General features: G+C 40.6%; 1 protein-coding gene across 25 annotated transcripts in view; it reads right to left on the reverse strand.

Annotated features, from left to right (window-relative positions):
- Positions 1-27,419, reverse strand: part of CADPS (calcium dependent secretion activator) — an 804,945-nt gene that overhangs the window by 361,025 nt on the left and 416,501 nt on the right. For all 25 annotated transcript variants that reach the window (XM_067755076.1, XM_067755075.1, XM_067755054.1 and 22 more), the window contains 2 exons: positions 16,865-16,978; positions 5,907-6,239 (listed from right to left, as the gene is read on the reverse strand). In XM_067755076.1, coding sequence (XP_067611177.1) covers positions 5,907-6,239; positions 16,865-16,891 — 360 coding nt within the window. In that variant the 5' untranslated portion in view covers positions 16,892-16,978. The remainder of the gene's footprint in view (positions 1-5,906; positions 6,240-16,864; positions 16,979-27,419) is intronic.

Here is a 27,419-nt window from a genome sequence, read left to right on the forward strand (position 1 = left end):
GTTATGCCTGCTGCCCAGGAGACACAAATGATGTCTGAGGAGAAGGTCAGGGTCACACTACTGATATTTCCAGGAGCTACAGGTGAGACTAGTAAGGGCACAACCAGAAATGCTGTTCTCAAAAAGCAGAACTGAAACATGAAGAAACAACTAACTTTCTTAGCTTGTACTCATCCATATCCCCTTGAAAATTAGCTGGGTTGCTTCCCTAAGAAGGATTTATCTTTATTTTAAAATATATGAAAATGAAAACATCTCAGAGGTGTTTTTCAAGGGGAAATGCCCATGCATTTCAGAACAAAGCAATTAAGGATAACTCATAAAATTAAGAAGAGGGGGTAGGAAGTTGCAGACATCTGGTACATCTAACTGGTCATTAAGTCAACTCCAGATGTGGAGGCTACTAAAGGAATGAGGAAAAACAGTGCTTTGCATTCTTTAAACTTTTAAAATACATCATCATCATCTTTGCATTTTATGAAAATGGAAAGCAGGTCTATATTAGTCTCATTTCTCAGATGATAACACCCATTCTCAAAAAGGTTATCCTACATTTTTTGAGTTAGGTTTAGAATTCAACTCAAATGCTCAAATAGCTACGTAACTGACTGCTTCATTTTTTGAGTTAGGTTTTTGAGTTAGGTTTAGAATTCAACTCATTTTTTGAGTTAGGTTTAGAATTCAACTCAAATGCTCAAATAGCTACATAACTGACTGCCTCCTCTCAACAGTTTAGGAAAATAAAAACAACACTGATTTCACAATAAGGGTTTCCAATGATTTTACAATGATTCTGTTGAGTATGAGCAAGCTCTTCTAAGAGACAGACCCATGCAATCTCAGATAAACACAATCTACTTTTAAAAATTCTATGAGTAAATATGGAGACATTTATTAAGCTTCCTTTTTAAAAAATGGATTGATAGACATGGTTCATGTTATAACAGACAGCTGATATGCTAAGTGATAGAATCACTCTTTGTTAAACATCATTTCTCATTTGAGATAAAAACTGCAGTTCCCAGCAGCACCTCATAGAGAGATCATAGGGACCATCAGAAAGCTACACCAGAAATCAGATTACACTTTCCCCTAAAATGCAATATGCGTACAAGGAACCATGCGTATTTCTGGATTTGGAAGCACCTATGAACTGCTCTGTCTTGTAAGGAGAAGGACCAGAAAATATAAAACAAAACAAAAACCGATACAAGCAGGGTGTGAACGTAAGTCATACGATTTTCAGTTCTGTATCTTTGCCCCTACAAGTGGATCGAATTCTGCAGAGCTGAGTGTAATCTCTGAGAAAGCGAGTGAGTAAATCTATGATTTCTGAAACCTGATTGCAGGGTGTGAGAAGTACAGACTTCAGGTGAAATCTGTTCTCATCAGTCTGGGACTGTTTTCAGGGATGGCGTGAGAGGGATCTATCCCACCGACGTCAGTATTTCAAGGCCCTGGTCACCATAGCCAGGTCTCCTGTATCACTGGTGGCGAGAGATGATGTAAGAGGCAGACTAACGAAGAGCTCCTATTTTAATGGTTATGTTTCACTTTAATGCCTATTGTTTAAAAAGATCTAGTACACCAAAGCTGTGATTTCACGTATATTACTTCTAAGAATAAAGATAGGCTTAAAAAGTGAGTTAGGAGTTGGCTTAATTAGGAATATTAAATAAATAATCACACAGGTAGTACTTGGAAATGGAAAAAATCATCAAGGTGGTATACTAATGGCTGGAGTCTAGAATACATTGCTGAAGATAATTTTCTTCTTATCCTATTGTTTTGATAGTTCCTTTGTTGATATTTTTGCTATTTGTTTCTATTTACAAAATACCTATGTGCTTCAGGAAGAAAATTTGGAAACGCCGAAAAGCACAAATGAAAACCATGAAAATCAACCATAATGCTATCCCTAAAGATAAGCATACTGAAGGTTTTATTTTTTACCCATCCAGTACTTTTTCCATAAAAGTGGGATTATGTCTTCACACTCTGGTTCATAGCCTGATTTTCCACTTAGAAATATGTCATGAACATTTCCCCATGTGGTAAGCTTTCTTCTTCAGTTGTTTTACTGGCTGAAGAGTATTCTCTCATACCGTTCAATCAAAATCTAGGTAATTAATCTCCTACGGCTGGGAATTAAAGTTGCTTCCATTTTTTCACTGTCATACAAAATGCTGCAATGAACATCTTTGGACTTAATACTCTTGTACACATCTCTAAGTATCTCCTTATAACAAATTCCTAGAGGGAGAGCTGCCAGGTTAAATGGTTTGCCCATTATAAAGGGGTTTTGCTGCAAATTAACAGATTATTCTATAGAAAGTTTACCATAATAAATTATTCCACCAGTAAGTTATGAGAATACCCAATTCTATAACATTTGTAATGTATTATTATTACCAGTGTTATATTTCTTTTAAAATATTTCTGGTATTTGTCAATACAATTGCATAACTCAGATGACTAAAGACATGGAAGTTAAAAATAATCATGTATTTAGAATTAATTTGTGGGTTTTTTTTCTTCTTCATATGCTATTTGTCCTAATTTCTACTGAGTTGAACCACTGAAGCAATAATCAGATGTAGGTGTGAGTATAAAATATAATAAGAAATGTCTTAAGTATTCCTGTCCCAAGAAGTACTTCCCTTTATATGTCTTATAATTCTCTTTTAACTAAGGGGACAATCATTATTTTGGGGAGAGAGGACATGATTCTTTTATTATATTTTTTTCTAACTCATAGAACAGATGTTGAAAATACGAGTCAAATTAATTCATTTTTTATGACAAAAGAGCAAAATAAGGTGCTGCCTCTTAACCCTATTCAACAAGTTCAAAGCCATCAAGGTAAGAATGGCATAACAATAGACTCTTTCCAATGACGCTGATGTCTAAGCAAGAACAGAATATTTGCATGATAAGCTAGCTGCTGCAATAAGAAGAAAAATGAATTCCTAGAATCACTTTATGCCTAGCAGGTTTAGGAACACATGACTAACTGTAATTTTGAGTATTACTTATCACCCAGCTGGGTGATTGTCGATCTTTTTGAAGCTATGACAACCCATCTTCTTACCGTAGAGAAGATGGTGGTGATGGATGGTAATGCCACCTGTTTACCCTATTCTACAAGTGCCACATGGGATGCAGTACCATTTTAATTAAAAAGAATAATTAAATTTAATTTCACATTGAGACTTATTTGAGAATTTCGAAATACTTCTTGGCCCATCACAGGAACTCTCTACCTTCAGGTAGGCAATAAGTGCTCTGAATTGAAGTGGGCTTAGAAGAAAGTAGGGTGTCAGGAATTCCTTTGAATGTAATGTATATATTATATTATGAAATGCTAAACAGATTCCTATTTAGTAAAACATCCAGAAATTTCTGGGTCAGCTACAATGGTTGATAAGACCCTACTAACCAGGTAAAGCAAACTGCCATGATCCATTTGTTAATTCAGTGGGCATTTACTGAACACCTACTTTGTGCCAAGAACTGTTTCATGCATTGGAGATACTAGCAAATAAGGCAGAGATGAACTGCCACCCTGATGAGGCCAACATTTTGGTGAAAGATGGGCGGGGAGGGTGAGACAGATAATAAACAGATAAAAACAGATGAACAAGAAATGGAAAATAGTGGTAAAGGCTTTGATAAAAATAGGATGGGGGAATGGGAAAGAGAATGACTTGATGAGGTGTGTGGCAAGGGGGAACTTTAGATGGGGTGGTCTTGGAAAACCTCTTGGAGAAGTTGACATTTGAGCTGTTCCAGTCAGGCAAAGGTCTTGGCAAAAGAGCATTCTAAATTGAGGGAAGAGCAAACGCAAAGGCCCAGAACCAATCTGATGTGTTGGGGAAACAGAAAGAAGGCCAGTGAGTAAGCACGCAGGGAAAGTGGTATAGATCGGGGCTGATTCCTGTTCTTCCTCAAGCCGTAGTGACGAGTTGGAATATCATTCTAGGGGTGATGGGATGCCCCTGGAAGGTTTCAGGCACAGAAATGTCATGATCCAATTTACAATTTTAAAAGATCACTTGAGTTGGTGCGTGATGGGTGCATTATCATGGGGCAAGAAGGGAGGCAGGGTTACCAGTTGGGTAGACACTGGTCATCCAGGTAAAAGATGCGGGTGTCTTGAATTAGGGGGTAGCCATGGAGGCAGGAATAAGGAAGCCTCAAAATCCTGTAGCTCTCATGTTAAACATTTACTTATATACAGTGGAATATAACTCAACCATGAGAAAGAACGAAATAATGCCATTTGCAGCAACATGGATGGACCTAGAGATTCTCATTCTAAGTGAAGGTAAGTCAGACAGAGAAAGACAAATATCATATGATATCACTTATATGTGGAATCTAAAAAAAAGGATACAAATGAACTTACTTACAAAACAGAAATAGAGTTACAAATGGAGAAAACAAACTACCAAGGGGGAAGAGGGGATGGATAAATTGGGAGATTGGGATTGACAAATACCCATTACTATATATAAAATAGATAACTAATAAGGACCTACTGTATAGCACAGGGAACTCAATACTTTGTAATGACCTATATGGGAAAAGATTCTAAAAAAGAGTGGAGATATGTATAACTGATTCATTGGGCCGTACAGCAGAAAGTAACACAACACTGTAAATCAACTATACTCCAAAATAAATTTTAAAACGTTAAAAATTAAAAACCAATAAAAACATTTATGGCACTGTTCTGATGTTGTCTGTTGACTTTTTGCCTCTTCCAGTAGACTATAACATACTTTAACTGCTACCATTTACACAGTGCCCCATGTTACTCTGGGCTTTACACACATGAATTCTCATAACAGTTGCATCCCAAGTTCATATGTGGGGAGGTTAACTAACTCCCAAGGCCCCAAAGCTAGTGAGGTGCCATCTTAAGATTTACCTAGGTCTGCTGGATTCTGAGCAAGGAACAACTCTTAGCCAATATACTACAGTGTCTTCACTTTACCAACTTTAGGGGCAGAGTTGGTGCAGGGAAACCAGGGCACAGCTGAATTTTTATAATGGTTCTTAAAAGGCAAAGGGCAGCAAAATTACCAGGAAGGGAGGCCCTTGTTTAAAATGCAGATTTCTGGGCCCTACCCTGAGCATGCAGAACTGGAATCTAGGGCCGTGGGCTGCAAATGTGCCTTTTAAAAATGCTCCCGAGCAACATTCAATAAAATCTGCAAAGACTGCAAAGTAGGCACATAATAAATAGTGGGTGAATAAAGAAATGTAACGGGGAAACGGTCACAGGCAATGAAGATCTAGGGTACTTCACGCCCCCAAACTGTGATCCAGAGAAAAGGTAACTTCATTTTTGGGGTGGGCTCAAGTGGGCCTCAGCCAGCCATCTCAGAAATGTAGATGTGACTAACATATGGGTATGACAAACTCAGGTGTTCTGGAAGCTTTCTGTTTTAAATAATTTCACTTGACGACCAGGTGCTAAGTCCAGCTGTCTCCCCAACTGAGGAAATACAAGCCCTTCAACTGGTAAATACCACCTATTTTAAAGACACATAATCTTTAAAAACAAACAAACAAACAAACAATCATCATTTTGATCTTTTGGCACTTTCCACACATGGGCCAATTGACCCCTTAGACACAATACACATAATACCCAGGGTCCATGAGATTTTTAGGAGCTCACAAAACATTTAAATTTCTTTTTAAAAATCAGAAGAAAAACCTGAATATATTCTAGCCTGGATTATATTCAACTTTTACCAATGCAGCTATAAGATGTAATAAAAAATATTTTTTTTAATCAAGAAATGCACATGAAGGCAGTGATGCCTAGGGCACACAGAAATCATCATGTGGCCTGCTTTACTCACAGCTCTGGGCCCAGGTGACAGACACCTTACCTGGCAGGCGTTGTACAAGAGCTGATGCTCGAACTTCTTGATCCCAAGAATGTTCTGGAACATCTCGTAGAGTTGCTCTTTGCTCAGAATGAGCTCGGAAGCTGCGCTGGCTGTCATCCGGGCCTGCTGCTTCCTGGGGTCCTCTTCCCCGCGGTAAATGGCATCAAACTTGGCCATCCACGAGCTCAGCACGGTCTCCTTGCTGAGGCCGTCGATCTCGGGCAGGCTGCGCACCCTCTTCTCGATGTGCTTCTTGAAGACCTCCCGCGAGTCGTTGGCGGAGCAGCCTCCACTCTGCACCATGCGGGCCACGCGGTCGCTCTTCAGGAACACCTGAGCAACAGCAGGGCAGGACAGACATCAGGAAGCCGCCCGGCAGTAACACACTCCCTGTGAGGCTGGAGGCTGGTGGCTGGGCCTGGGCGGACCCCCTCACGAGCCTCCCGGGAGGCACCAGTGTGAATCGCATCCTGCCCCGCTACCTCCTAGCTGTGGGAACTGAGAGAGGGCCTTTACATGTTTTGCCTTTGTGTCCAAATCTGGAAAATGGGAATAACAATGGCATTTACTAGGTTGTGGAAAGCATGAAATGAGACAGTCATATCCTGAGAAGCAGCATACAGTGTAGAGACTCAGTTGCTCACACAGCCTGGGGCCTTTCTGTGCCACTTAGTGGCAGTATTTCTTTTGGCAAATTAACCTCTTTGTATCTCAGCTTTCTCATCTATAAAATGGGGAAAACAGTAGTTTCTACAGCACAAGTGTTTTTAAATGAGGATTAAATGAGTCAATATATGATGAGCACTTTAAAAAGTGGCTCATATTAATGCCATATAAGTTGTTTTGGTTGTTATTATTTTTATATGTAAAGTATCTGGCATGATGTCTGGTACACAGCACTTTACACAGTACATAGTCCACTATTTATATCTCATTTTAGCCTCTCAGTGATACTCATCACAATTAAAACCGAACAAGGATTAGGTAAATATGTATTTAACGCCTGTCTCCCCTCCCCAAATGTAAACTCCACGTGGGCAAGGACTGTGCCTTTCTTGTCCCCCCCAAATATCATCCATCTCTAGAGGGGGGCCTGGCGCTTTGAGAGTGAATGACAAGGCATTAGACTCGATCCGTTTTGTAAAAGGAAAAACCAAGACTCCAGAGAGGGGAAGGGACTTGCTCTTGGTAACTCAAATTGGCTGACTCTAAACGCACGGTCTTTTGACTTCACCCTGGCTCCTCCCTTTCCTACGGGTCTCACCTGCCTGGTGGGAGAACCCCTGGTTGCTTTGCTGGTGCTGCCTGGGTCCTGGGATGAAGCAGCCATTAAGAATAATTTGCTTTCACCCCAGTGCCCACCATTCGGGAGCTTATACAAGCTACACAGTTCTAGGGTGTCATACAAGGCAGTGAAGCTGCTGCTTCCCGTTCACAAAGAGGAAACGTCTGACACTTCTGAGCTGTGTCCTGGTCACACTTCAGTAGGTGCATAAATAGCCTTCCAGAGGCGGAAGAAATGTTCACTCCCCTGTCGGATTTCAGGGGATGCCTTTGGCAGGCAATCGCTTGAGGGGCATCTCATTGCCTCCTGCTTCATCACAAAGCCTTCCTTGGGGAGGAGAGATGTTAGAAAGATGAGTTCCATTTATTGTCAACTGAATGAACTAATTCAGAGAGAAGGGGGGCTGAGGGTGTGCTTCACAGGCTGGAGGCCATGGCCAGCTCCACTGTGCCTGGGAACTGGTACTCAGTTGAGACCTTAGAGTTCATTTAAAAATCAATTATAGAAAAAAAAAGTTTCAAATGAATCCTCAGGCCTTACAGGCTTTAATGAGCTAGGAATTCACCCGAAAATCTGTAATGCTTAATGCAGGTAGTTTCTCCATGTAACACACTGTGCCTCAGCTACAGGTCTACATCTCAAAGTACATCAAAGTTGTGAAGCAAAAGAGGAAGTTTCTGGAGAGGCAGTATAACATTGTGACAAGACTTGTAAACCATGATCTCAGGCCAGCTCTGCCACTAACTTGCTGTGTGACCTTGGGTAAGTTATCTCCATTCTCTGATCCTCTAACTTCTTTTCTGTACACTGAGAGAGTTGAACTATAAAAGTTTGAGCTTGTCTTTTCAGCTGTAATGTTTATACTCTTCTCCATGAGCCCATTCACCCTTTCTTTGGACACTCACTGGGGGAAGGCATGTGCCAGCTGCCACGGTTACAGTGGGGAGCAAAACAGATGCTGATCCAGCCCTCGTGCCTCCATGACATCGTCCTAATCATCCCATACAGACATCATTACAATCTGGGACAAGTGCTAGCCAAGGGAAAATACACAGGTTCATGGGTGCCCGTAGCCAGGAATATATTCCAATATGCAGATAGGAAAGCCTTCCTGGAGGAGACATGAAATGTGAAAGATGGGTAGGAAAAGAGTGAAAGAAGGAACAATATGTGTAAATACACTGAGGATCTGAGAAAATAAGGAGAAGCCAGTATGGCTGGGGCAGGAGGGGTAGGAGAATGACCAGTATAAGATGGGCAGAAGGGGTCAGCTGGCCAAGGGCATGGGAGGCCCCATTAAGAACATTGGTTTTCATCTGAAGGGCACTGGGAAGCCATTGAAGGCTTTAAGCTGGGACATGACACAATCAAGTTCACATTCTCTGGCTTTAATGTGGAAAACAGACCTGAAGAGGGACAAGAGAATAGGCAGGAGGCCAGCTGAGAGACACCTTATGAGCATAGGCGAGTGATGATGGTGGCAGGGATGCAAAGGGGTTAATTCTTTGTTGTCAGCGCTAACGACTATCAGAGGTGACTTAAAAACATTCAATCAATGATGAAGCCATATCCTCCTCCCATTTGTCCATATCAGTGTCCCACAAACCTGTAGCAGGCCCCCGTTATAAGCTCTCAGCACCATATTCCTTTCTCCCAAAGCCCTTCCACAGCTGCTATTTGTCTCTGTGACTATTTAGTTAATATCTGAGGCTCTAGCTAGACTATAAGTTCCAGGAAGGCAGGAATTGTAGCTGCTTTTTTTTCCTATTATTTCTTCCGAGTGCCTAAGACAGTGCCTGGCACATAGCTGGTGCTATGCTGAATGACAGAATCGGTGAAGGAACGACACGAACAAAGCAGACATCTCAAAGCAGAGACCCTATGGAGATTATATCTGGATGGGGGAACGAAGGTAAAGGAGCAACCAACAAGCACAATATAATGGTCTCTTAAAACAATTGACTGACGCTACATTTTTCCATGGGACCTGACAACACAGGGTAAGAAATGAGGATATTGGCACGTTGGTCCCAGATGGCATCCATAACTGGTGACCCCTGGACCCTGAGCACATTATCTGTTTCCCACAGTCCCTTCCTTTGTACACAGTAACCACTCAATAAATATTTGTTGAACTACTAGCAGATGGCTTTAGATAAGTCACTTAACTTCTGTCAACCACTCTCTCCTTTGCCATCACATGGGGTTCACCCAGCCAGACTTCTTTGATGAGGATCAAACTGAAAGGACTCTGAAAACTGGAAGGCTCCCTCTGTCCACAGGTAGGATATAACTGCCAGGCCCCAGAACGAAAGGAGGTAAGTGGAATGTCAAGAGCATAGAGGAAGGAGGCGGAACATCGAGGTGACAGCCAAGTGCCAAAAGGCAGCAAGACAGCCACGGGGAGAGAAGGCGGTAGCGGAAAACTAATTTTCCAGGCACATCATCTGTCTTGGCTTCTCAGTCTGTCAGAAGGGAAGTGGGGCCAGTGACACGCTTGTGTGTCTCTAAAACGACCCCTGAAACTCATTTGTACCTGGAGCTCTATCGGGTACTTTGGGTTTTGTTTTCTGTTTCATTTTTTGGTAACTGTTGTGAGAGGCTTCAACTCCAGGCATAACTCTATGCAGCACATCCATAAATCCTCCCTACCTGCCAACTCCCAGACAGGCAGGTCATGATGGGAGAGGGCAGATAAACAAATAAATACGGAATGGGGAAGGGCAGTCAATTCAGCGACTCAACCCCATCCATCAGTCCTTTGCTCCATCGCCAGAGCCAAGCAACCTCAAGGTTGTTTTAGAAACACACAAGCACATCGGTAACTGATGATTGTAGGCGATACGGGGTAAAGCTGACCCAGCTCTGGCTTCTTCACAGACAGGCTGAGAACACAAGATGGATCCTTTCCTGCTCTACAAAGGCATGTCATTTCAACATAAATAAGAAAAATACCTAGATGCTAGAGTAAATAAGATTTTAAAAACCTACAACAACCAGGTTACTAATGAGTTTTACTAATGAATGGCACACACATAATGGGAGCAGCGGGCTTTAGTGTCAGATGACCTGGGATCAAATCCTGGTTCCACCAGGTGCTAGCTTGGTCAGCTGAGCGAATTGCTTCAGGCTTCTGGGCTTCAGTTTTATCATCTTTCAAATGGGAATCACAATCACCCTCCCGTGTAGGATTTGAGTGAAGATTCAGTGAGACAATGAATGTCAACCGGTGAGCATGGTGCTCTACTACAAGAATGTAATAAAAGTTACCTGTTATTTTTAAATAGAGTATCATGAAGCCATTAAAAAGATAACTTTTTTTTTCATCAGCATCAAAAGATGTCCATGAACTTATGGTTACCATGGGGTAAGTGGGGGGAGGGATAAATTGGGAGATTGGGATTGACATATACACACTACTCTATATAAAATAGATAACTAGGGCTTCCCTGGTGGCGCAGTGGTTGAGAGTCCGCTTGCCGATGCAGGGGACACGGGTTCATGCCCCGGTCTGGGGGGATCCCACATGCCATGGAGCGGCTGGGCCCGTGGGCCATGGCCGCTGAGCCTGCGCGTACAGAGCCTGTGCTCCGCAACAGGAGAGACCACAGCAGTAAGAGGCCCGCGTATCACAAAAAAAAAAAAAAAAAAAAGATAACTAATAAGGACCTACTGTACAGCACAGGGAACTCTACTCAATACTCTGTAATGACCTATATGGGAAAAGAAACTAAAAAAGAGTGGATATATGTATATGTATAACAGATTCACTTTGCTGTACACCTGAAACTAACATAACATTGTAAATCAACTAAACTCCAATAAAAAAAAAAAAAACCCACAAAAGATGTCCATGATATGCTGTCAAACCAGAGACTTCCAATGGTAGGGGTGAAGTGGGGCTGGGGCATAGGAGCATAACCCTTGATTGAGAACATCACAGGTAATAACACTTTACTGATGAGAGTATATCATATGTGTGAGTTTTGAAGACGACGAAAGAAGATAGAAAACAACTGTGAAATGAAACAAGTGGGTTATTAATATTTTTTAGTTACTTTCCATCTTAACATGGAAATCAAGGAGCTATCTTTATGTGTATAGACACATCAAAAAATACGTAGAAATATATATGCCAAAATGTAATAGTGGTTGTCTAGGATCATGGGATTACAGGTATTTTTCTTAACCATTTCATTTACATTTTTCCCTACATTGTCTGTTTTTATATTTGGCATGTTTGACTTTCACAGTCATTTAAAACACCCCTTTCTACATGGAAAAATGAGAAATTTTACCTTCACTGAGGCAAGGTGCATGTTAATTTCTAAAATAAAAAGCATCTTTGGATCTTAAAGTTATTCTTCACCAGAAAGTAAGGTTATCCTGGGCAAACTTAGGAAGCACATCTGGGGCCATGAGCTGTGGTACGTGATGGTAGATTAGGAACAAAAGTAGTTCTCTTTCCCCTTTCTACGTCCTTTTGCCCTTCCTTGACCTTGTATCTTCCACACCCAATGTCCAGGCCCCAAACTAGGGAGTGGATTGATTCCATAACTTTCAACTCTCCTCTATCATTTCTTTCTTTTTTTTCCTTAATATTTATTATTTATTTATTTGGTTGCACTAGGTCTTAGTTGCGGCCAGCAAGCTCCTTAGTTGTGGCACATGGGCTCCTTAGTTGTGGCATGCGAACTCTTAGTTGCAGCATGCATGTGGGATCTAGTTCCCTGACCAGGGATGGAACCCAGACCCCCTGCATTAGGAGTGCAGAGTCTTATCCACTGCGCCACCAGGGAAGTCCCTCTCATTTATTTCTATACAGCACGTGGGCACTACACCACCACTCTTCCCCTCTAACCTTAATATATTCATAATAGCACTTTCCAGTTGCTAGATTTACAGGGAGGTTGTGTGTCTGAGTGTGTGTGTGTGTATGTGTGTGTGTGTGTTTGTGTGTATGTGTGTGTAATTTAGTCTTGACAACAATTATGCAAGCAAGATCCCACTACAGATGAAGAAGCTGAGGCTCAGATGTGGCTGAGGTCTCACAGCCCGTGTGCAGCAGAAATGGAGTTCAACTCCACGTCTTTTGGACACTCAACTCATCCTCTTAACCACTTGGCCCTCTGCCCCCTCCTTCCTTGCCTGACTTTTTTCACAAGAATGAATGCCTTTAGAATGGCTAGTTACTCTTTTCCTAGGGATATATCTATTTCAAGGCCACTGAGGAATTATAGTGGTTTTGCTTATTGGAAAATGTGTAGCTTTATTTTAGAAAAATAGCCAGGTGTGACCTGACATCTACTTTTCTTAGATTAAAATAAGGTCAGTCATAAAGACAAACGAACGTTTGTCACCCTGTGCAGAGAACACCTGCAGTTTTTGCCTGCCAACCGTCCGTCCCCTTCTGATGACAGCACCTCAGTCCGAAAACACATTTGTCACTGCACACAGTTTCAGTGGGACTGTCAATCACAGGACCTTGCAAAGGAAGGACAAGTCCTGTGACTGGCGATCAGACTTCCCCTTCTGGGGATCAGATTCAGAGTGCGGAGGCCTAAGAATGGAATGGGGTTGGAGTAGATTCATACCAGTGATGGCGTGTGCATTAAATCCTGCTACCCGGCTTCCTGAGGCTAAGCTGTCCTGGTTTCCATCTTTTCTTTAGGTTGGTTATTTCCTTTAATAACAAAACAACAGTTGTTGTTATTATTAGGGCTTAATTCAGCCACAGTCAGTTTCTTTTGCTAGCAACCGAAGAACTGTGTCTGATACACCATTCAAATCTAGTTTGACAAAAACTAACTGGGGCTTTGTTAGAGAAGATCAGCTAAGACCAAAACGAAACAAAACTCAGTTGTAACAGTGGCGCTGGCGGAAGTCCAGATACCGGCTGTCCTGTTCTAAAATGAGTGTTGGTATGTCTTCTCCCTTATTCTACACTCCCTCTTCCCACTATATCTCCCCATGTTTCCTTCCTGGCAGGATCTCAGTGAGGAAGGTTCTGTAAGACCTTTCCATCCACCTCTTTTCTATGATGTCGGGGCCAGCGTGTGAAGGAACCAAAATCAAGCAGGGAGATGGGGAGGGAGGTGAGGATGGAGGGTGGGAGGGCTTATGTTTCACAATTTTTCTTAAAAGAGCTGAGAGTTAGAAAAGATGAGGGGGCCCTGGAGAAAAGGGTGGGCTCTCTGATGGCTTAGGACCGTGGCTGTGAAAACAGGATAAAGTTGCAGGGCCAGATCTCAGAGCATCCATCTCAGTGCCCACCCTCCAAGCCACAATGAAAGAGATTAAAGGATTAATCTCCTGCTCTGCTTGATCTGCTCTGCCAATCAGGGCCACACGGGAAGGACAAAATAAACCTGCACGCTCGCGAGAGCCATAGGGAACCTTGGTCTCCCTCTATCCTGGAGACCAGCTTGCAAGGAGTGCTGGCCAGCTGGGGCCAGACTGGGCTGGATATGGGTGGGCACAGATGGCAGAAGGACAGTGGCTCCCCACTCGCTTTACTTTTAAAAAATTGCTCTTTACTACTCTAGCAAGTTGACAAACCATTATTGTCTTAGCAAAACAATGCCATTGCCTGAAACTGACTTTAGTAACTGACTATAGTAATCTATAGTAACTGACTATAGTCAGTTTCTGGAGAAAAAGTTTGGTTTTTTTTAAATTGTCATTTTCACTGGTAAATTGGGATGTGTCAGTGTTTATACAAACAGTGGAGTGGAGTATGTGTGTGTGCGTGCGCGTGTGTGCGTGTGTGTGTGTGTATGTGAGGGGTGGCGGCTGAGAATTTAGAAGGAGAGTATCTGTTGGTTTTACCTGTTGAGCACACATTCCCCCTTCTGTTCAAAAGCACGCCCAATTTCTTGATGGGAAACCAGGCCATTTTCAACACAACCGGTTCCAGTACAACCGAGCCTGCACTCTGGCTCCAGCGGTGTTATCTGTCCTCGGTCTATGCCACCCCTCATCTATAGTGATTAGTTCAAGAATGGACACAGGGCCCATGTTGGTCCAACCAAGTCACCTGGGGCCTTTTGCTGGGACTCTCAGCAAAGAAGTACTCTCTTTGCCCCTGGAGTTGCTAAGCTGGCAGGATGGGAACTTTCAGTGTTGTTCACATAGAAAGAACCTACCCAAGAATGCAGCCAACCGGGGAAGAACAAAGCCGAGGTGTGGGGGGAAAGATACCCACCCTGCTGGCATCTTTAGAGTCTCTGGATCCAGCCACATCGATCCAGCGAAAGTCAGATCTATCCCTGGACTTTAAGCTGCTTGGGCAAACAAATCTCATTATTGGCTTAAGCCAGTTTGACCTAGGTGTCTGTACTTGTAATCCAAAGAGTCCTGCCCGGGACAGATACTGACAGGGAAACAACTGCATCCCAGAGGAGGGCAGAGAAAGACACACGAGCTTCTCCACTGCCCAAGAGTAGAGGGAGAGAGAGAAAGGGATGGGTAATCAACCTGGAGTGTGCCCCAGTGAAGGATTAATCCTGATCCCTTGACTGGGGACCTCTGTTTCAGAGGATTAGGCTTCCCAGGAAACATGAATCTTAAGACTCTCTAAAGCTTTGCTAATGACTATGGTAAATAATTAATACCCCACATTATTTCCTGTTGCTCAGATCTTAATATTAAATATTCAGTAATTTCTTAAGGTCTGTATTCTCACCAGACTTAAAGGAAGCTCTTTCAAATAAACTAGCCACGATAGAGGAAGATATCAGGATCACTATAGATGTCGTGGTAATTTCCAGAGACTCATTAGCAAGTTGATGACTATTAATTTTCAAATTTAATTAACAGACAGAAGTGGCACTTTCTTGTAATTTATATCATTAGTCAAATGAGCCTTCTCATTAAGATCTGCAATCTACAAGTTTACAAACTGGTGAATGACTTTAAACATGGAGAACTATTGATAAGGAACTACCTGGTCTCAACTGGGTTTTGGATTTTGACGAAAGGGGGAAAAATTAATTTCATTCCCTGGTGGTTTCTAAACAGAACTTTTCTTAAATATATTTAGGTTATTCACTACCACACCACCACCGTGATTACAAACCTCATTTCCACTCTCCCTCAAATCCAACCAAAAAATGTGTCACATCAGAGAAAGCACCAAGTTCGACCCTTACTGGCAATCATTAATACTACTTGTATTAATGAAAAAATGTTTAAATTTGACACATATGAAAACAAACCAGATGTCTAGAACAGATCCAAACAGAAATTTCATTGAGGAAACGGTGTGCAAGATGAGTCTGTGGATGGACCCAGCAAACATCACAGAGACAAAGGCTGTTTACTATTAAAGGCTAATTAGGAAACAAATCAATAATATTTTCACAAGATCTAATTGCAATCTTGCTCAACTCTTTCCATGAAAGAAGGAGTCAAGTGCTGGAGCAATAGGAAGGAGAGTGTTACGGAATCAATCAAATAACTTTTTTAAAGCATCTTCTGAGAAATGGAGCACCCAATGGGCAGAAGAAGCATGTACCTGGAGCATCAGCAAAGTGGGAGCACCTATGTTTTTGTTTTAAAATAATTTTCCACCTAATAATTGAAAAAAGAAAAGAAGGAAGAAAATCAGCAAAGCAATCCCACAGGGGAAAAATCAGAAGTCGGTTGGGTTTCCTAACACCTACTTCACAATTTATTGTTATTAGGTTGAATTGCATATGGCAGGATTCCATCAGTTTTTTAATGCTTAGGGGGTGGTTTCTAATGGTTGTAATCTAGCCTTGACAATAGGTAAGACATTTGGGGCACAGGATTCCAAATACAGAGAATATCTGGTTCAGATGAAAATAGATTAATACAAAGTTAAATGTCTTTCAAAGACCAAATGATATGTATGTGAGGTAAACATTACCAATAGGAAGATATGGCATGTTCACTTCATTAATGACGTACAAACGATAGCAAATGTGCACATTTTGAAAGAATAACTACAAAATTTAAAATACTAGTGGAATTCCAACTTCACTTTACTGATAACTAAACCTCTGAAGTCTAGAGGTGAAAATTCACTTGTGGTATATACTCAGGATATATTTTCTCACTTATAGGTTTCTACCTGAGAACAGTGCTGCATTTTGGATGCTGTTCTAACTTGCAGAAAAGAACTCACAGCACCATTTTAACGGAAAGAACAAGGAAGCTAGTGAAGGCAACATCCTTTGGAGGTGTTGCCATCCTCTAGAAAGTGGGTTAAGTGGTGGGAAAATGCTTCCCATTTCAAGTCTTTCAAGTGAGTTCAAGTCTTAGCCTGTGGCATTTTAACAGCTGTGTGACCTTGAGTAATTAACCTAACTTCTCTGAGCCTCAGTCTCTTCATCAGTAAAGTGGGAATAACGGCAGTACCTAACTCAAAGACTGTTGTCAAGATTAAACAAGAAATGGTACATAAAGTACTCACCACTCTGCCTGTTATAACAATTGGTTGGCAAACAGTAGCCTTTCTTCCCCACTCCCCCCATACCCTGCCGAACAAAATGCTGTTTTCCTTTAAATTGTAACCAATCACCAACCCCTTGGGCTCAGGAGGGATGGCCCTGTAGAAGGCCAAGGCTACTATTCTCACCGACCAGTAGTTCAGAAACTCTGAGCTTCAGGCTCAAGCAGTCTTGGCATTCTTCTGCCCGGTGCATCTTACCTCGTAGTAACTCTGGACAGCGTTCATAAAGGCTTCGTCAGCCACGATTTGGGTTTCCCCATTGAGAAAAGCCTGAAACCGGTCCTTGACTGTCTGCAGCTGCTGTTTGCTGATCTGTAAGAAACAGAGAAGTAGGGGACAGTGAGGAATTTCTCTAGACAAGGATCACGGTTACTTTACGTTGAAGATGCCAGGCCCACTGACGTGCTAGAGCTGGCTTGTACAGGCGTGTGGGAGCTGATTATTATATTCACGGGAATTCTGTGAGGCAGTCGTTAAACAAAGCCATTACTAAAAATTAATATAAATTACAGCTAAATTATATTGAAAACAAGGGTAAGACACACTCAAAATTCAATGCTTCCTGGTTATTTTACCACATTTGCTATTAGCTGAGTTTTTGAGGTCACTTACATCTATGTGTTTGTATGGTGGAAATGATATAAAATGTGGTGCTGCCACACATTTCTTCCCAATTTTGCATTCAATGATTTTTTTATTGGAAGCTAGACATCAGCCAAGGTGGGAGTGTTTACACCACGGAAATTGGCAAATGCTACACATCAGGGTTGGATTCTTTTGTTTTGTTTTGTTTTTGTTTTTTGGGGAGATGGTTTTTTCAACACACCATTGCACGGGCCCCTCAGGTGGTCTGAAATATCCTGCTTTACAAAGATATAATAAACAAAACAGTAAGGTACTGACATAAAAACGGACACGTAGATTAATGGAACAAAACTGAGAACCCAGAAATTAATCCACATATATATGGCCAACTAATATCTGACAAGGGAGCTAAGAATACTCAATGGGGAAAGGATAGTCTCTTCAATAAATAATGTTGGAAAACCGGATATTCACATGCATAAGAACGAAACTGCACTCCTATCTTACACCACTCACAAAAATTAATTCAAAATAGGTTAAAGACCTCAATGTAAGACCAGAAACTTTAAGACTACTAGAGGACAACGTAAGGTAAAAGCTCCTTGACATTGGTCCTGGCAGTGATTTTTTGGATATGACACCAAAAGCACCAGGAATAAAAGCAAAAATAAACAGGTGGGACTGCATCAAACTCAAAAGCTTCCACATAGCAAAAGAAATAATCAGCAAAATGAAAATGCAACCTATGGAATAGGAGAAAATATTTGCAAACCATCTATCTGATAAGGGGTTAATATCCAAAGTATGTAAGGAACTCATATACCTCAATAGGAAAAAAAAGAATAAAAAAGTGTAGAGGACTGGAATAGACAATTTTTCAAAGAAGACATGCAAATGGCCAGCAAGTACATAAAAAGGTGCTCAATTTTACTAATTATGAGGGAAATGCCAATCAAAACCAAAATGAGCTATCACCTCACACCTGCCAGAGTAGCTATCATCAAAAAAACAAGATACAGGTATTGGCAAAAGTGTTGAGAAAAGGGAACCCCATGAACTGTTGGTAGTAATGTAAATTGGTGTAGCCACTGTGGTTCCTCAAAAAATTAAAAATAGAACTACCATAAGATCCAGCTATCCCACTTCTAGGTATACATCCCAAGGAAAGGAAGTCACTATCCTGAAGAGATATCTACACTCCCATGTTCGTTGCAGTATTATTTATAATAGCCAGAACATGGAAACAACCTACCTGCCCATCAATGGATGAATGGATAAAGAAAATGTGATATATGTATGTATACACACACACACACGTGTGTGTATATATATACATATGTACACACACATATACATACAAACACACATATACACATGTATACATATATATAACAGGCACACATTGGATAATTATATACACAGAGACACAGACACACACGTTAGAATATTATTCAGCCACAAAAAAGGAAATCCTGCCTTTTACAACAACATGTATGAACCTTGAGGGCATTATGCTAAGTGAAATAAGTCAGACAGGCAAAGATAAATACTGTACGTTCTCACTTATATGAGGAATCTAAAAAATCTGAACTCATAAAAAGAGAGACTAGAATAATGGTTACTGGGGGTTGAGGGGTAGGGGAAATGGGGTCCAAGGGTGCAAACTTCCAGCTATAAGATGAGTAAGTTCTGGGCATCTAATATGTATAGCATAGTGACTATAATTAACAATACTTTATTAAGTACTTGAAAGTTGTGAAGAGAGTAATCTTACATGCTGTTACCACAAGAGAAAAACAGTAATTATGTGAGGGGATGAAAGTGTTAACTAACCTTATTGCGGTAAGATTTCACAATATATACGTGTATCAAATTGTCACATCAGACATCTTAAACTTATATATGTTATATTTCAATAATATCTCAATAAAGCTTGGGGGAAAATACCCTGCTAAGTGCAGTATGGCAATATACAAAGGTTTTCAAACTTTACTGTTGTTACATTCATGATCACATGAAAGGTGATATTTAGGTCGAAGATACACTTCCAGGATGTGGCATAGATAATTTGGGCAGTAGGTTATGTGTAATTCCCTGCCTCATCAAGCCCCCTTTCTTCCCCACATAGGAAAGCATTCCTGAAAGATTCCTATTTATTCTTCCTCCTCCATTCTCTGTCTGGCTGTGTCCCACTGTCCTTCAGTCTCAGCATGAGCAGTGCTAACTTATGAAGCCCTTCCCAAACCCTAGCCTACATCTTCCTGCTAAGTCATTCTGGGGCACATCATTTATTCTAACTACTTGTTATTTATCGTCAAATTTGTTAGATGATCTGCCTTTCCTTGCTATTTTGTTCTTTGATGTTTCCCCAGGGCCAACTTAGTGCTTTAATACATGGCAGGCATTCATGTTAAATGAATGAGTGAATAAATGAAGTGTATGGAAGACAAATTATTTTTGAGTATCCTTTCATCAGTTCTAATTTATCGAAAAACAAAGTCAGCTAAAAACTTTACTCTTTTAACCATTATTTATGCAAAGTCACACTTCCTAATTGACAATGGGACACTGTGAGAACTGCTGCTCTAGTAGAAAGAGGAAGAAGATTATTCCAGGCTCAGTTCTATCGACCATTGTGTCATCTTGGAAAAGCCACTTAGGTTCTCAGAATTGGCCACGGACTTAAAAGCCTTTCTGGAATAGGGCCGGGTTTAAATAAATGAATGTTATCCTAGCCTCAGTTTTCTCACTTGAAAAATGATGATAATCCTTATTACTCACTATCTTGGGAGAGTTATAGCTACTCAATCACATGAGTTCTTTAAAATTATGAGTTTGTATATTCATTTAGAGTGTTTGCATCATCAGAGTCAATGTAAGTCTTGTTAGTAGAAAATAAAGCTTCAAGCTATAGGAGACTGAAGCCTCACAGGAGCTTTAACTCCATCAGGAAATGAATCAAAACAGACTTCTGAGAACAGACATAGATGAAAGTCGGGGTGCTTTAGTTAATTTTTGTACTTGGGGAGAAGTGGGGAACAGTGAATTGGGGGGCAGATATAGAGGGGGTAGTTTTATTCTAGAGCACCACTGCCCAATGTCAGTGTAATTTTACATTTTCTAGTAAATTTACATTTTCTAGTCACATTAAAAAAAGTAAAAAGCAGGTGAAATGAATTTTCATATACTTTGTTAGACCCAACATGTCAAGATAATATCACATTGACATGTAATCATTAGCGAAATTATTAATGAAACATTTTACATTCTTTTTTTACACTGTGTCTTTGAATCTAATGTACTTTATACTTAAAGTACATCTCAATTCGGAATAACCCCATTGCAACTTTTCAGTAGCCACATGTGGCTAGTAGCTACCATACTGTACGGCGTGAGCCTAGCGCATGGAATGAACTCACTTCTAAGCCGCTTAAGCTTTCCTGTTCTGACGCAACGATATTGGTTATCAGAGGAGTTATACAGAAAATCATAGTTATTTTGTATGTGCTTGAAATCATTTACACGGAAATATCAGGCAGTGGTTGATTTGCTCATAAAAATGACATCATCACGTGAATTTCTTTCACGCAGGCGGATTTAAGTCTCAAACCTTTACAGCATAGCACCACCAGCGGCATCTCACAGAATTTCTTGCTCAGAATTCCTTCCAAGTCTAGATTCATACTAACTCTGCATGATTTCGGGGGTGGGATGGAGTGGGGTGATGGGGCAAGAGAGGGAAGGGAGATCCATAAACCCTGCTTTTGCCTTAAGTGCTTAAGTAATGTGAAATAAAATAAGGTGCACACCATCTGAAGGATAAAGATTGTTGACCCAGGCCAAATCCATTATCACTCTAACCTTTTGTTAAATAAGCCTAGTGTTCATTTATTTTAAGAAATATTTACAGACCACCTAGCCCCTGCCTGGTCCTGCCCCAGGCCCTGAGGTCAACAAAATACATTCGACCTCTCAACTCACCGGCCAGGGCTAGGCACTGGGGTATCAGCATACCAAAAACAAACAAAAGTATGGTTTAGGGTTTCAGAGGAGAGAGATTACAGACTATAAAATTCACAAAACGAAATTTGAAAAATAGATATATGTATAACTGAATCACTTTGCTGTATACCTGAAACTAATCCAACACTGTAAATTAACTACACTATGATATTAAATTTTTAAAAATTACCACAAATGGGATGGTTTTAAAAAAAAAAAAGACTCAAAAAGAGAAGCCCTCCAAGAACATTCATTTCAGTTGAGTTCAGAGAACTCACATCATGAAGCCCCACAAAACATACGCCACTTCCCTGGATACCCCAAGTTCCAGGCAGCAGAGTTAGGGACACGGGTTATCGTAGCAGAGCTATGTTTGCATCTGGGCTTGACACCTGCCCATCCGTGTTCACTACTTTTCTCACCACTAATTTAACAAGCATAGTGTCCACTTAATCAACTCACTAGCTGTGTCTCACTAGGCAAACGGCTAACCTCTGGACACCTCAGCATTTTTTACCTGTAAAATGGTGCCAAAAGCGACCTCAGACAATCGTTGTCAGGATTAACTGCGATACATAAAATAGCCATTGCAGAACCTGGCACAGCATGTACGCTCAGTGGACATCAGCTGCTGTGAAGCTTGATCCTCTTGAGTCTTCGCCTTGAGAAAGGCAAAGACTGTTCCCTTGAGAAAGCATGCCCGTGGGAAAATTCCACATGCATCTTCAAAATCCAGCCCATGGGCTCCTTCCCAGCCTTCCCCAGCTGGAGTTTTCTACTTGCTCAGGACTTTGTTCACAACCCTAAGGGCACATGCATCATGCTCTGGAGTCGTTCTTTACTTAAACACCAGTGCTCAGAGGCAGGGTCAGGAGTTGAGAATGTAGGCTTGGGGTCAAAGGGATATGGGTTCAAATCCTAGTGATACCACTCATTTCCAAGGTGGCTGACCTTGGGAAAGCTACTTTCCCTAAGCTTTGGTTCTTCAAGTATAAAATAGGGATTATAAAACCTATTTCCTAGGGTTGCTGGAAAGATGACTAGGAAATGGGATGATGTAGCCATGGATCTTAGCACACTCTGGGACAAAAGAAGAGTCCAATGATAAGGGGCAGGCCACAGACTAAATGCCCCAGGGCCCTTCATGATGTGGCCTCTGTCCACTCCTGGCTTTGTCTCGTCTCACTCTGCTCTCCAATGACTCTGCTCTGGCCACACTGGCCTCTTTTCTCCTTCTCAAATTCACCCTAACCTTTCTTGCCCAGGAGCCTTTGCACTTGCCGTTCCCCCTGCCTGAGTTGCTCTTCCCCTGCCTCTCCCCATGGCTGCCAACTTCTCCCCCTGAAGACTCAGCCTACCCAGCATGTCCCACGAAGGTCTTCTCAGACCACCCTGCCTACCATGATGCTCCCCCAAACTAATCCAAGTTGCCCTAGACCCTATGCATTTCTTCCACAGCCTTTATGACAGTATTTACCTTTTTCTAAGATAAATTTATGTGATTGAATTATAACCTGCATGTAGAAAAATATACCTCATAAGCACAAAGCATGAGAAATCTTCACAAAGTGAACTTTCCCATGGAACCAATCCACTTATCAAGATAAACAACATGACCTGGACCCCAGAAGCTCCTGCACGTCCCCAAAGGCATTACCCCCCTCCAAAGGCAACCTTTTCTTTTTTTTACATCTTCATTGGAGTATAATTGCTTTACAATGTTGTGGTAGTTTCTGCTGTATAACGAAGTAAATCAGCTATGTGTATACGTATATCCCCATATCTCCTCCCTCTTGCGTCTCCCTCCCTCTCACCCTCCCTATCCCACCCCTCTAGGTGGTCACAAAGCACCGAGCTGATCTCCCCGTGCTATGCGGCTGCTTCCCACTAGCTATCTCTTTTATTTTTTTTTAATTTTTATTTTTTATACAGCAGGTTCTTATTAGTTATCTATTTTATACATATTAGCGTACATATGTCAATCCCAATCTCCCAGTTCATCCCACCACGAACCACTGCCACTTTCCCCCCTTGGTGTCCACACGTTTGTTCTCTACATCTGTGGTGACCTGACTTCTGTCATCACAGATTGATTTTGTCTGTTTTTGAACCTGATGTCAGTGCAATCAAGCATTACGAGACTCTGGCACATGGTTGGGGGTAGCAATCACTTGGTCATCCTCAGTGCTGAGTAGTACAACATGGTATGACTCTACCCCTATTTATCCATTCTCTTATTGATGGACAGTTGGGCCTTGTTTCTTTATTTTACAATTCTGCTTTCTTTTCATTGTCTATCTCCCTGTAAGAGCATCTGTTTCACAGGTACAAGAAGCACGTCTGTCTTGTTTAGTGCTGTGCTTCTAGTGTCTGGCACATAATGGGCTCTAACCAATTATGCGTTGAATGAATACATATGCCTACTGAGTGTTTAATATATCCCAGGCACAGTATTAAGCTCTGAAGATATAAAACGACCAAGGCACAGTATAGTCAGAGATCATATTCATTTTTGATTCCTTAGCATTCTTTTGCTGACTGTATAAGTGAATGAAAATCTCTCTCAGGAACTCCCTTAAATAACAAGTCTAAGAACCGATCTGTAGGACAGAATTTATCTCTGGATAAAAGTAACTGATCTAGATAGGATTGAATCCTGAAGGTGACCTTGCATGAACACACCAAGATAATTGGCCCAGAGTAACTGACGGTACAATTTTAAATAGACAAACAGGCTTCTATGAGCCGCTTACAAACAGAATCCTCCTAAAATAGAAGGCCATCTCAAAGCATTCAATATGTAAGGAAACCACTTGTGCATCAGATCAGAATTCAGAATTGAAGTAATGAGTTCCAAGAGCAGAAAGCCTGAACCGATGAAAGGTAATTATTGCAGAGAGAAGTGCTGCCGCAGCAGCATTTGCTAGAACTCTTCAAGCATTCTTGGCTCAATCCACCTCATTAAGCAAGGCCTGAAGATTCCCACTGCATTTCAGGCAGTTTGTAATCTACTGCAGCATTCTGGAGAAGTGTGAAATGGGATCCACAGTGAAGAGAAAACCACACGTTCTAAGTGCTGGTCTCAGGAGAGGCAGTGTCGAAGTTAGACCAACTCAGGTCAAATCCCAGCTTGAATACAAGTCCTTGGGCACGTAGTTAACACTGGTTTTCTCCTCTGTAAATCGGAAATAATCTTATCTCCCTTGTAGGGTTTTTGTGAAAACTAGATGACATAATACATGTAAGGTACATGTAGCATATATGACACAGAGTAAGGACTTAATAAACGAAACTAAGAAGTATTATTGTTAGGATTTAGTTTTTCCTTTCCCCTTTCAATCTTTTAATCTTATTTCAATGCTCCTTTTTTCTTGTTTATTCAGTCATTTGAAGTTACATTTACCCCCTCTTGTTCTTCCCATTTTAGAGGCTGAAAAGCCAAGTACTTTTTTCCTGTCACCATTACAGCTATAGGTAGCCATGTGACAGAGGCAGAAAGGTATTGAGGGTCTTCTGGAAAAGCTTTTGAATGAAATACTCATAAAAAGGAACCTATCTGGGTGTATAACCTTTTCCTTTCTTGCTGCCTCCCTCTTCTGCTGAGAATACAAATATATTGTCTAGAGCTGTGGTGTCTACCGTGTAACCATGAAGGAAGGTTGTGTTGGTACTTATATTTTTGAGGAGCTGCTCAAATATTTATAAAATGTCCATCTCTGGCCTTCTCATTATGTGAGAAAAAAAATGAAGTGATATTTGTTCAAGTCATTGCGTTTTTTCTTTTACTTGCAGCCAAATGCTTTCCTAATGTATACATACGGCTTTCTCTAGGCATGAAAAAAAGCATACTTCCTAAGGTGCTGATTGGTTAATATGCCTCCTATGAGAGCAGCAATTGTGCTATGAAAGAGGGACGAAGCAATGCTTACCCAGAAAGAATGACTCTAAAATGGTAGCATTCTAAGCATAGGGAAAAGGCAGTAGAAAATCGTGTGGGGTGTTCAAGAGATGTTTCAATTATACACGTACATGAAGTCCTTCTCTTAAGTATAAGGTGAGCACTGTAGATTACAATCTATTAATGTGAGCTATGTTTTTTCTTTCTTAAAAAAGAAACTATTATTCCATTACAGAAAACTGACAAAAATGTCAACAAGTACTTTATTTTTTTAAAATCACTCATTTTATTTATTTTAAAATTTATTTATTTATTTTTGGCTGCATTGGGTCTTCCTTGCTGTGTGTAGGCTTCCCATTGTGGTGACATGAGTCACCACAATGAGAATAATGTCTAGAGCACAGGCTCAGTAGTTGCGGCGCATGGGCTTAGCTGCTCTGCGGCATGTGGGATCTTCCCAGACCAGGTATCGAACTCGTGTCCCCTGCATTTGCAGGTGGATTCTTAACCACTGCGCCACCTGGGAAGTCCCTCAACAAGTACTTTAAAAGCTTAAGTTAGTCTAGAGAGATGAGGGTAAGGTTTATTTAATTTCCTTTCCTTGAAGGTTATCAAAATTTATATTCGTCCATTAATTTTATTCATAAATAAAATCTCTTCCTACAACCAGAATAAAATATATTCTACCCTAAATGAAGTCTTGCTTTTAGGAAAAGTAAAAATCATATCATCCTAACCAAACATTTACTTATTTCCCTAAAATTTTTAGCACCTTCTATATTATGTACAATTATACAACATATCCTGAAAAAAGCTGTTTTACGTGAGTTTTGTTCACTTCCTTGGGGAAATAAATCAATTTGAAAGGCTTCATCACAGAAAAATATGACAATAATTCTGAAATGTAAGCTGAAAGGGCAAAAAGTATTGAAGAGGGAGAAGTTGTGCTGGGGCTGTAACCCTGGCTTTCTCTTTGGAACATGATTTTCCTAAATTCAACCATTCAAGTAATGTTTTCCTAAGTATGCCCTCTCTATATACCAACCATACTACTATTTTCTTAAATTTTGTCCTGAATATATTTCAAATAACTTCATTTTTAAACTGAAACTCTAAGCAATAATACCTGTGAAATCACAGGTTTTATGTACTAGCTATAGCTTACACAGATATGTACTATTATCTTCTATCCATCTACCACATTTTTAAAAGTGCTTCTTTAGAAAAAAAATTTTTATCTGCGATATATAAAAGTTCTTCCTCCTTTTTCAAAATTTTAGGGCAGCAGCTAAATATCTTTAACTTAATTACTACCTTTAAAAATTCAACTTGAATTTTTAAATCATTAAATAATAGAAAGACCAACCAACGTGTTATTCCTAAAGACCTATTTGGGCAGGAGAGAAAGAACGAAGCGTTCTATGACCCAAGAAAAATGACCTTGGGAACAGAATTTAAACACCAAGCTGGAATTCTCTCAGAAAATACTTATTTAGTAGAAGAGGAAAAAAATTAGGAAAAATGAATTTAGAGAATGAGACAGACTAATAGTTGGATTAAAGATGGGATGAGAGGAGGTAAAGGATACAGGTAGAGGCAAAGAAGGGAAGGAGAAAGCAGCCTGTATACACACTGCAAAGCTCTTAAAAGTTGGATCAAATGTCCTATCCTTGAATGCAACACTTCTAGTTTTTTAAAAAATAAGATTATATTTTTCCAATTTGGAAGCACTCAGGCAGTATTCACCCAGAATCATCTGACAGATGGTCAGATATGAATTCTTAGACTCAAAGTCCTCATGGAGAGTTGTTCAAGTTGCCAGGAGTCTCAAATATTTTGGTTTCAAGTCTCTTTACATGTTGAAAATTTACTGAAGACTCCAAAGGAGCTTTTGTTTATGCAGTTTACATCTACTGATATGCACTGTAATAGAAATTAAAACTGGGGAGTTTAAAATATTGATGAATTAATCAAAAATAACAATACATTTTCTACATGTTAACCTAAATAACACTCTAAGAAAATAACTATATTTTCTAAAACAAAAATTAGTGAAATGGCTGGCAACATGATACAGTATTGCAAATTTCTTTCAAAAATTAATAGAAGACAGCTGGATTCTCAAATCTGTTTCTGCATTCAATCTGTTGTAATATGCTGTTTTGGTTGAAGCATGTGAAGAAACTCTGGAAGCATGTGAAGAAACCTCCCACAGATACACTGCTGGAAAATGGAGGGATATTTTAATAGCCCTTTGAGAGAGATGTG

This window comes from Pseudorca crassidens, chromosome 10 (assembly GCF_039906515.1).
Source record: "Pseudorca crassidens isolate mPseCra1 chromosome 10, mPseCra1.hap1, whole genome shotgun sequence".
NCBI classification, from domain to species: domain Eukaryota; kingdom Metazoa; phylum Chordata; class Mammalia; order Artiodactyla; family Delphinidae; genus Pseudorca; species Pseudorca crassidens.